The 12,404-nt window shown below is 40.4% G+C and overlaps 1 protein-coding gene across 1 annotated transcript in view; it reads left to right on the plus strand.

Moving 5' to 3' along the window:
• Positions 1 to 12,404, plus strand: part of LOC100764131 (glutaredoxin domain-containing cysteine-rich protein 1) — a 125,268-nt gene that overhangs the window by 65,337 nt on the left and 47,527 nt on the right. The window contains exon 2 of the mRNA XM_035453297.1: positions 8,473 to 8,715. Coding sequence (XP_035309188.1) covers positions 8,473 to 8,715 — 243 coding nt within the window. The remainder of the gene's footprint in view (positions 1 to 8,472; positions 8,716 to 12,404) is intronic.

Raw genomic sequence — 12,404 nt, forward strand, 5'->3', positions numbered from 1 at the left:
ACTGTGTGCCAGGCTGTTATGTGATCTTAGTTCTAAGGAAAAACTTAAGTCTTTGCTTCAGTAGGGTTATATTTTATTTGTAGCTCATAGCAAAGAACAGATAAGTGTACACTGTACAATATTCCATCTCCTGCCTATTTTAAAGGAGAAGACTAGGTAAGAGGACAGCAGGGCTTTTGTCTATGGTGCAATGAGGAATGGTTGCCTCTGGGTGGTGATAGTTGACCAAGGACTAGAAGTGGAGGGAGAAGTAGGAGTTTCCAGGATTGTCCCTGGGATAATCACAGCCTGGTATAACTTGCCATTCAGTTATAGAACTCTCGTTGGTCATTTACAATTTGTCTCTCTTTGGTCATTTATAAAGACATATAGTGTCTCTCTTCGGTCATTTATAATTTGCAGGATCATATAGAATCATCTTCCATAAAGGGGACCGTGGAGGTTTGAAAGAAAATGGCCCCCAAAGGGAGTGGTTCTCTTAGGAGGTATGGCTTTGTTGGAGGAAGTGTGTTACTGTGGGCTTTGAGGTCTCTTTTGCTAAAGCAACCCTCAGTGTGGCACTCAGACAATTTCCTGTTGCCTTCTAATCAAGATGTAGCAGCATCATGTCTGCCGCATTCCATCATGCTCTCTGCCATGATGATAATGGACTGAACATCTGAACTGTAAGTGAGCCACCCAAATTAAATGTTTTGCTTTATAAGTGTTGTCATGGTCAGTGGTCACAGTGTCTCTTCACAGCAATAGAAACCCTAACTAAGACAGGGACCCACTCAGATCTGATCTTGTTCCTTTTCATCTGGGTTACCCAGGCTCCCCAAGCTTATCAACAAGTCTATACTTCCTCATCTGTTAAGTCTGTGTCATTACCCTCATTACTTATGACGATGAAAATAATGCATAGGAATTTCACAAGGGAACTTCAGAGCTCCACACCTTCACCATTAATCACATAACAGTTTATGTAGGAATGGGAATGCAGGGTAGAAAGTCATGATCTCCTTGGACTTGAATAGGGAGAATGGTTAGACTGGAAGCGGCTCCAGGGTCTCAGTGATAGGGGAACCTGGTGCAGATGGACAGTGGGCTTTTAAATCCTGTCACCTGATGAGAATGACAATCAGGGTAGGGGTTAACTTACTCACTTATCATGATGTTGAGATGCATCTCCTAACACACATTGTACTACAGGAGTTTGCAGGGTCTCCTGAGAGGGAAAGCGAGCAGTAGGCTGGCTAAACATGTGCTATAGCCCTGCTTCACTACCTTCTAGCTGGTTAAAATCTCCAGACTTGCTTGTTGTCAGGTCATCAGGAAATCTGGTTCTGATCCCAGGTTGCCTTCTGATATGTTGCATAACTCAGAGCCAATCTCTTTGCCTGTTTGTTCTCAGGAGGAGAACTATCTCCAAGGAGTTCTTTAAAAACTCTCTCTCTCTCTCTCTCTCTCTCTCTCTCTCTCTCTCTCTCTCTCTCTCTCTCTCACACACACACACACACACACACACACCCTGAAAATGTCCCTGGTGTGATGTAATTTACTGCTAATTGTAGGATACAATTTGGTAAGGAGGTAAAGATTTTAAGTTACAGTCTACCTCATGGACAGTGGAGTCTGTCTAACAACAGAGTATGAGTTAGTAGCAACTTTGGTATGAAGAGGAAAAGATATAATAGTGAGGTGCTGGGGGTAAGTGGTGTTAAGTGAGAAACTAGGGAGTTCTCAGACATTGTAAGGGTGATTATCTGGTTTCCCATGCTGACTTGGTTGATTCTATGCAATTCTGTCACCTAATCAGGATCCTCTGAATCTAGAATTTAGATCCAACACCTTAGACAGTTGCACCATGTAAATTACATTCAGAATTAAATACATGAAAATTTATTAGCATTCCGTCTGCCTCTGACATTCAAAGACATTTAAATTTTCCCTCTGAGACAGGGTTTCTTTGAGTAGCCTTGGCTATCCTGGAACTTTCTCTGTAGACCAGGCTGGCTTCAAACTCAGAGACCTGCCTCTGCCTCCCTAGTGTTAGGATTAAAGATGTATGCCACCACCACCCAGCTCAACTTTTTTTCTTTTTTAATAATTGCTCAAGACTGGAGTTCCTGGATTCTTTTAGGCCTTGGGGGTACACTTGAGTAAAGCTTAGATGACTATATCAAGAAGTCTATCTAACTCTGTCTATGACCCAGCTGCTCACAGAAGGCTATGGTGGAACATTCCCCTGGATTTGCATCAAACTGAGGAGTTAAGCCTGTATCCCATTGGTCCCCTAGAATGCCGAAAGATGAACAGTGATGTAAATACTTAATAGTCCACTGTGCTATTGCATGGTAAAGTGGGGGCAGGGCACACAGTCTGACTCATAACCCCTCCATCTCATTTATAACCCCCACCCCAGTTTCTGATGCTGCAGGTTATGAGGAAGCTCCCAGGCATCTGTAAGACTCATCTTTGTAACACATACACAGGAGGAGAGGCCTGACTTTGTTACTCTCTGGCTCTCCCTGGGAACCAGCAGACTGTACAAGAGCAGCTTATCTCTGTGGTCCCAGAGACTTCTATCCCTTCTAGCCTCATGATGTTCCCATGGTAACCCTCTGGGAGGGAGAGAAGGGATAGTGTGCCACGGGGAAGCTATTTTTAGATTCCAGGCCAGATGCTTTGACAAATCTGTTGAGGGCTAGAAAAGTGAGTCAAATATAGACATTTTTGGTCCAAGAAATTATTATTTAAAATTCATATAATAAAACTAAAATATATCTTAAAACTCACCCCAAATATTCCTACCCCTAGGCAGGTATATTTCTAAGTTATTCCTAATACCCTGCTTTAATTTGTAATCATAGTCCCTAATCCCAATTTGGCCATGTTCATTCATCTCTGTTCTCAGTCTGGAGGAGTTGGCAGTGAGATTGAATATAATTATGCAGAGTGTGGATTACAGAACTCTGGGCAAACCATATGTTTAGATTATGCTACCATTAGCACTGGCTAAATCTGTTGGTGATCATCTCCTGCAACTGTGTCACTGGCCCTTCTCCATTCATGTTTTTGAAATGTAAAAATATGATTCAGTGCAACCTATAGCTTCCTTAATGAATATCATTTTTCTCTTAGGCTAAAGGCTCTTGAGGTTTAAAGTAACCATAAAATACAAGATGATATGAACCGTTCAAACATATCTAGAGGAATTTTGTAATATGTAATTTTCCTTTCTTTGTGCTTTAAGAAAGGACATTTGAGGTGTTCCAAGCATTCCCTGTTCTTCTTATCCTATTGCACTTGTACGCAGCATTTTCTCCTGGATATTTATCTATCCTTATCCTCTCCAGCCATCAGAGAAGGCTCCATGTACAATGTTCTCCTAGCTTCCTATGTATTTCCCTCATGGTTCCTCGCTAGTTGTAATGCTGTATTTACTTATGTACACTTCTGGTCTTTTATTGCTTCAGACTGTAAGCCCCAGGTTGCTAAGGACTCTACTGATTGCACATCATGATATATACCTTTGGCAGAGCACTATGTCTGACAGATCAGTTGTTCTAGGGACTGAAAGGAAGACAAACAATTATTATATAAGGCTACAAGCCCAAGTTCTCTAGTTACAGCAGATCCTTCCCAATCTAATATCTACCCATTTAACCATTCATGATAATGCTTCTAAAAAAAGCATAGTGCAGAGGCAATATCTTCATTATAGCCAAGGCTATACCTGAGAAATTCACATCTAACAATGCAGTCAATGAAGACAAATCAAAACAAATCCAACCCAAGCAAGCAAACAAACAAAAAACCCCAAGCACTTCTCTCAGTAAGGTTTTGTACATGATGAAGTTGTCCATTCTTGCCATCTCTACTTAACAAAATGATAGAAGTACAAGCCCAAGTGATGAGATGAGAATAAAGGGAAAGCCAGGCATGTCCGTGCACACCTTTAGCCTCAGAATTTGTGAGGCAGAGACAGGCGGATCTCTGTGAGTTTGAGGCCAGCCTGGTCTACAGGTCTGTGAGTTCCAGGACAGCCAGGGCTACACAGAGAAACCCTGTCTCAAAATACCAAAAAAACAAAACAAAACAAAGAATGAAAAGAGAAATGGGAGCCTTATTAAAAAGGAAGAAATGAAATGGTCCTCCCATGATCAGAGAAAGGAGAGCTTTGGTCATCCTCCGAAGGCTGCAGTATGCACAGTGGCTCCTTTATCTCCATATCTATTTTTAAAGTTTTAATTCAATTATTTATCTTTATTGATTCTTTGGGAATTTCCTATCCTGCACCCCAATCTCACTCATCTCCCAGTCCCTCCGTATTCACCCCTTACTTTTGTCGTTTCTCCCTCCCAAAGGAAAGCTAAAAAAGAATACAAATAAGATAAAAATAACAATGATTTAAAAAAAGAAAAAAACCACTTCTTCCTCTGTCTTTCCTGCCTGTCCATTGCCTCTTCATTTGTCTTAGTGGCACTGGGACCTGCTGTGTGTCATACAGTATACCCTTTTGTCCAAACAGCATTACCTGCAAATGTTCACTGTGTAATGGGTTGTTGGTCATGCTCAACATCCATCAAAACAGGACCCCCAACAACATTCCTCTCTGATATCCTGCTGTTGTCCCAAGTGATGGAGATCTTGAAGCTATGGTTCCATAGGATCAGTTGCTTCAAACACTCCAGAAGATCCTAGGTGGGATAGATATTGGGGTGTGCTGACTCCAAGACCTGTCTGTGAGCTTGGGTGGCAGCTGAGTTGGTAGGTCCAGGCACTGAGACCACTCCTCTTAGGTGAAGGGTGGAGTCATCTTTCTCAGGAATGTGGTGAAGGGGTGGGGTGAGATTTCCAAGTGCGTGTTTGGAGACATTTCTAGTATTAGGGGTAGGGCCAGCTTTACTATGCAGGGTCTGGACCAGGGAATTTGCATTGCCTTGGGTGGTAATGGGAGCCTCAGGGATCCATGCAAACCCTAACTGCAATGGGGCCTCAGACCCAGACATGGTCCTCAGCAGCAGTTTTCAGACCATATAAATCTTTGGCCCTTTATTTATGACTGTGACAGTCAAGAGGAGCAGCTGACCCAAGAGCACACCTGTTTAGTTCCTAGGATTCTGAACTAAAATTTTGTGGATATGGTCTGCTTTGTCATTGGTTACCCTCATTTTCCCACTAACATTTGTGTTTTCAATGTTAAACGTTTTATATTGGAAATGTTACCCTTCTTAGCTGTTTTTATAGTTTCTCTCAATCTTCTTAGGAAACCAGTTTGATGACATTATTATCACACTTTATATATAATAAAACTGAGGTTTATTAACTTAGTTCCTTCCCAAGCACACACAGAGAGCCTGGGTCAGTACCCAAGTGTATCTAATTGACAAGGCCCTGCACTCTCTACTCTAGTGGTTTGTACTACAATAGAAATTACATCTTCAGTGTTCCCTAACAGCCCATGTGTGAAAAGCTTGCTTCCAAGAGTGGAACTGTTGGGAAGCAGTAGTATATTTAAAAGATAGATGGCCTTTTGATCACTTAAGTGCTCCCTTTAGCATTGTTATGGAAGGAACCGTGGCTCCTTCTTTCTCACTTTTGCCTCATGATATAAGCTGTTCTACTCCACCACACAATCCCACCACAGGCCCAAATAAATTGGACCTGTCAACCCTGGACTGAAGCTTCCCAAGCTGTGAGCTAAAATAAATTTTTTCTCTTGGTAAGTTAATTTCCTCAGGTATTTATTATAGTCACAGAAATCGAACATATACCACATTCAGCTTTCAGATACATTGGTCCATACAAGGTTTTAAAAAATGTTTTTAATTAGGTAGAACCATTTACAAATCAGATAATCTCCTAAATTCGGAATTTTAAGGTTATATACAAAAAAGTTGTGCTTGACAACACTAGGGTCATATGCTTACAACTCAATGACTGACGTTTTGAACTGTTTAGCTTTTTAGATATCACTCTTGCTGTATGTTCTTACCATCTTTTTCTTCCTCCTACATTTGTAGTTATGAAAATCTCCTGTTCATTCCAGGATTCTGGGCTTTTAGCTTATTGCTATACTCTGTTGGAGAAAATCATCCTGTATTTTATTTTTTTAAATATTTGATAACTTTCATTGTACACAATGAAATATGATCATGCCTCTTCCAAGTCTCCACATATCTCCCCCAATGTGATCCCGTATCAATTTTAGGAGAGTCATTCTTTTTTGAGGTTGTGGCCAACATAGGTTTGGTAGGCCATTCCTATATCTTTACCAAAATTTGTCTTCAGGGAATACTCCTCTCTTTCTATGAGGGGAGGCTGGTTTTGATATCCTTATGGCTTTGGATTTCTTTACTATTGTTTTTCCATTTGTACCTTGGAAGATTCATATGATTTCTTTAAATCCAAAGTAGTGAAGCTCTGCATGGCTGGTTTTAGTCTTTAGTTGTCTGGAATGGGTTCTAATTTAACTTTTAACTTAACTCTTAACTTAAGAGTTGCGTTGTTTTAAAAAACCTTAACCTTGTTGTGTTAGTTGGTTTTACACATCAGTGTGATAAAATGTCTACAATAATCAACTTAATGAAAAAGAACATTCATTTCAGCTTATGGTTTAGAGGTTTTATTGCATGGTCACAGTGTAAGGAAGATGAAATCTTGTTGGTTTGCAATAGCAGTGCTGGGGCAGGGTTCCCAGGGAAGTGGCTTCATGCGGCGTCCACCCTTGACCAGCAAGAAAGACGCCACACCAAGGAATCTTCTTCAACACCGTTTAATCGGGAACCTCTTTGCTTTGTACAGTGAATAATGGCGGTGGCGGCCCCGGGCCGAGGGAGACGGTGCCTGATATAGTCTACATCTACCAATCACCTAACCCTACGTGGCACGCCAGGATAGGTTGTCTCCAAGCAGAATTAAGAGGATACATGACCTTTACCAAATTTGGAGTTGTTTACCACAGAGAGCGCTCGCCGTCGGGCTGGGAGGGCGGAAACCGGCGCCATCTTTTGGGTGCGGCATTCTGCAGCTCCCTACAGCTTCAGGCATCCGATTTATCAGAAAGCATAAAAAGATTCTTAGAACAATTGTCAACTTGTCTTGGAGTATTGCTTCCCTCAGCTCCTGTGTGCCCACATACTTATTCTATTTTCAGTTCCCCAATTAGCCCTTCTACTCACTTGTGCTGGCTTCCATACCCTCCCATTCTGTACCACTCAGTCCCTATTCCTTGGGACAGAACTGAACTGTTTTTTGGCTTGTCAGAGGCCTGTCAATCATAGAGCCCATCCACAGTTGCTCTGCTGTTTCAGCTTTAGAATCAACCTGTGGGGCAGGGTTTATTAGTCACAGGATCCTGTGGCTCAGAAGTCTCAAATTTCCAATGGTTAAATGCTAACCTTTGGTATTTTGCAGCAGCGTCTCATTATCAATCTCTCCTTCTCATGGATTTACAAGATGGATAGAGATATTGAACCTCTCCCTAATAAAAATTCAACTGTTCGTTGTTTTACCACATACTATCCCTTGTGTGTTGTTATCAATAGTAAACTTACCCGACATGCTATTAAGAAAGGAAAAACTGCCAAAACGCATTGCTTAAATTATGTTATTTCTTGTTAAATTCTAAAACGCAACATGTTTCAGGTTTTTAAAAATTCTATTTATTTATTTACCATTTTATTAGTTGTTTTAAAGTTACCACACAAAGTAATTTGCCTCATTGTGATCTTTCATTTATACAGACACACACACTTACATGCACACACACTTCTTTTTAAATACTATTTTGTGTATATATGCACTTACATGGAGGTCAGATAACAACTTGTAAGAGGTGGTTCACTCTACCATGTGGGTCCCTGAGATGGACTTAGGTCATGGGGCATGGTGACAAGCCTTGCTGAGCCACCTAATCAGCACTATTATATTTTATTCTTATTTATACTAGTCACACACTGTCCTCTGTGTCCTTCACCACCTAAATAGTCCATTATGCTTTTATGTCACATATATTCCATCTTCCATCTTCACTTTCTATCATTTCTTTTGCCATTTATATATAATACACATATATGCTAAATCTAGATTCTGCATATGACAAAAACCTTCCTGTTTCATCCATTCTCCTACTAAAGAACACATCACTCTTGTCAAGAAGTGTTGGCACTAGCCTTTAATCCCAGCACTCGGGAGACAGAGGCAGGTGGATCTCTGTGAGTGCCAGACCAGCCTTCTCTACAGAGTGAGTACCCGAATAGCCAGGGCTAAATGATTAAACTCTGTCTCAAAACAAACAAACAACTCCCCAAATATAAAACAACAACAAAAATATGATTCTGAATTTACAAAGTGATCATTCAACTTCTGTGAGTATCTTTAATGTATACGAGGTTTACCCAAAGCTGTTAATTCAAACTGTGCACACATGCCAAAATCCAAGAACGTCAAAGCAAATGCATTTACACTGCACTGCTTTCTTTCCAGCAACCGTTGGCTGATCTGGAATTTGACCGGGTGGTGATTTATACAACCTGCCTTCGTGTGGTGAGGACAACCTTTGAAAGATGTGAACTGGTTAGAAAGATCTTCCAAAACCATCGCGTAAAATTTGAGGAGAAAAACATAGCTCTGAACGGTGACTATGGGAAAGAATTGGATGAACGGTGCAGGCGAGTCTCCGAAGCGCCTTCCCTTCCGGTTGTGTTCATTGACGGCCATTACCTTGGGGTAAGTATACTGCAGAAGAAACTGCCTTGGTCCTATGTCCCACTTAGACACTGTATGAAAAGATGACTTGTGACATGATCACCTGCACATTGTTATTTGGAGGAGCTCAGACCAAAGGGCTTGGAGTTTTATTTCTATTCCAAACAATGCGATGCTGTGTTGCTCATCCTGGTGAGATGAAATCAGTGTGAAATTGCTTTGTTGAATAGCAACACATCCCTGACATGCTCAGTTAACTTTGACTTTAAAAACATTGATTCAAGATAAAACTACACTTTTTGTGTAAACAAGAAGAGAATATTTATAAAAGGAACATTTGTAATATTTTTAAAATTCTCCATAATCAAATATTCAGTTTCTTACCTAAAGACACAAAAATTATAGACCTCTAGTGAGGGCTGGAGGCAGAATTTTATCTTCTTATGTTTAATATCTTTTGTTGAGTTTGGTAATAGGTCAGTGTGACACAGATTCGGGCTTGCAGATAAGCAGAGAGACCCCCAGGTTCTAGAAGAGCAACAAATGTGCCTCCTTCTTGCCCTCTGATTAATACTGCTAGTGTTGTTAATTCCCTCTGATTTATGAACACACTTGGGTAAAACAACACAGGATACGGCTATTGAGAGAATGAGAACGAAGAGCCCAGGGGTGTACCAACTACTGAATGGTGCTGCTGACCAAATGATCCTTTATCAGCGATCAGACTTTCAGATCTTAGAAGGATGCTTGGATCTTGGTAATGCTCAGCATCAAATTTTAACTTTTAACTTTGAGGGATTCAGAAAAATCCACATTGGGGGGGATTCTTGCTTGGTTTCAGGGAACTTGTGTTTGTTACACTGACTACAGCTATTGTTGTTGGCGGCAGCCTGTTATCTAAGGGAAAGATAAAGGCCAAGAATCCATGATTACATAGTTATGGTGGATGTAATTTTGTTTTAATGAGAACTGGAAAAGCACACTAACTTTTGAAATAAAGGAATTTTGACTTGAAGTATTGATCCTCTTTCTTGTGTGTTTCAACATATATATACTCTTAGGTCCCAGAAAACAGTGGCTTTACTATGTGTCTTAGTTAGGGTTTTATTGCTGTCAAGAGACACCATGACCATGGCAATTCATACAAAGAAAGCATGGGAACATGCAGGAAAACCTCATGGTTGGGAGGTATCTGAGAGTTCTACATCTGGATTCGAAGACAGCAGAAAGAGACAGTGAGCTACTAGGCCTGTATAGAGGTTCTGAAACCTCAAAGTCCACTTTTCCAGTGACACACTTTCTCCAACAAACCACACCTGCTCCAATAGGCCAAACCTCCTAAGTGCCATTCCTTATGTGCCTGTGGGGGTTGTTTTTGTTCCAACTAACACAGTGTGTAAGTTCAATTTCAGTGAAACTATATGATGATGGACAACTTTCAGCATCCTCAGGTATAAGGTTGTCTGCACTTATATGCTGTTCCATCCAGAATCCATAACACATAATTTCTATATGCTTCTGAGGCTATGTACCAGGCCGTGACACCTGTCTTATCATTTGTCTTTCAGTTGGAGGGACAGAGGCTAATGCCTTAAATGTGGTCATGATCCTGGCTCTTTCTCAGTTGTGTCTTCCCTCTGGTCTTTTTATGTGCATGCTCAGCACCTAGAAGAGGGAGGTGACAGGGGTAACTCTGCTGCTTCTGTAATTTGAGTCTGCTGCTCTGCACCTGGGGGGTGTCAGAAAACAGAGGCATTTTCTTCTTCCCTCTCAGAAAGGGAGAATGATTTCTAACCATACAATTCAAAATGGCAGAGTCCTGAATAACTTGTATCACAACTCTCCTCCAAACCCAGCCAGCTGTTGTTTGAATCTAGATGCAGAACCATCAGTGGAACACATTATGAAGAATTTCCTCTGCACGATTCATGAATCTGAAATGGAAGGATGCCCTCTGCTGGGTTTTGGCAGATTATGAAACATTGTTTTTAGGGAGGAAATTTGACTGCTGCTGGTGACTTCCCTAACATCTGTGGTGTTTTAAACAGCCGCAGGAAGCCATTTAAGGTAGTTTGAAATAAGGTGTGTGAGAATGATTGGTGTGTGGGAATCATCTATACAGTGCAACTTTGTTTAAAGAGGGAGAAATAGAGCAGGCAGAGAACTAGAGAGGCAGAAAGAGGGACAGGGCAGACGGAGACAAACTTCAAACAGAGATAGGGCAGGGAAAGCAGGGCAGTGTCTGGTAGCTTTCCTGCTGATTTACCATCTTCACCAAGACCTAGGTGGGTGATGCTGGCTGAATTCATTGTGTTCTTCCAAGAGAAGCCAGTGAGCTCAACAAGCAAGAATGGAAGAATCAACAAGAATACTTTTTCCTATAGTTTCTGACTCCAACAAAACTAAAAACTGAAGATGGAAGCAATAAAATGCTCATCGAGAAAAAAATAACTTTAGCAAATAAAATTTCACAGCCCAGGGATGCTTTCTGGGGGATAACGGGGTACATTCATCTCAGAGCTGGTTTCAGTAATTCTCCTGATATTTTGGCATCAGAACATAGTCCCATGAAAAGATTATGCCCTAATACCTTAGTCATAAGAAATACCTTAGGCATTCCACTAAAAAATGGACTAGAAATCATGGTTTTTCTGGACCAACCATCGAATCTACACTGGAAACCTACACAATTCATGTTGGAATGAGGCTACAAACAACATGTAGGTTTCCAGTGCATTTCACACTTAGTCTACACTAAACTCCTAACAAAAATTCTTGGTTTGTTCTTAATTAACTTTAGATCACTATAATTATTTTTTCTTTTATAGCACCTTTTTTAAACTTGTTAACTCCTTTGTAAATACAATTTAAGATGTAAACAAATTGCACAGCTCTGCTAGAATACTTTCTTTATAGTCTTATTTGCTAAATTTCAAGAGTGATCCTTAGAAATGTTTAGAACTGTTCCTGGAGTCTATATTCTTAGGCTGAAAAGCTGTGCCCAATAATAAATGCTGTCATTCTTTCACGGAGCAATACCATCCTTTAAGTAGATACAGAATTATCAGTTGTGAGACTTCAGAATTGACTAATTAAAGAGGTTTCTGTAGATCAATGGTGGTTTGCCATGATGCCGTTTGTGCATGTAGGAATGAACAAAGATTTTTTTGTTAGGAGTTCAGTGTAGACTAAGTGTGAAGTGTAATGTTCATGGTCTGCCAGGTCTTCACACTCTCCCTCCCACTATTCACTGGCTGACTTGTCCGGAACAGCTGCTGGTTCAGCAAGCTCTATCCATGGTAAGTATAGTGTCACCAGAAAAAAAAAATCTTTAAAAGTCATATATATTTTATTCATTAGTAAGGACTAAAGACTTAACTGAGAAGAGTAAAGCACCCAAATGCTCTTTTCTTTAAAAGTTTTAAAATTAAGATATAATTATATCACTTCCCTCTTCTTTGTCCCCCTCTAACCTCTCCTGTTCCCTCTTTACTCCCTCTCAAACTGATGACCTCTTTATTATTGTTAAATTTATCATATATTATTTATTCTTGCCTGAACACACATATTTAACAGTTTGAGGCTAGGATTCACGTGAGTGAGAGGATACAGTTTTTGTCTTCTGAGTTTTTACCTCTCAAAATATTTTTAGTTCTTCCCATTTTCTTGAAAATTTCCTAGTTTCATTTTCCTTTATGCTTGGATTCCAT

The sequence above is a fragment of the Cricetulus griseus genome (assembly GCF_003668045.3).
Source record: "Cricetulus griseus strain 17A/GY chromosome 1 unlocalized genomic scaffold, alternate assembly CriGri-PICRH-1.0 chr1_1, whole genome shotgun sequence".
Taxonomy (NCBI): Eukaryota; Metazoa; Chordata; class Mammalia; order Rodentia; family Cricetidae; genus Cricetulus; species Cricetulus griseus.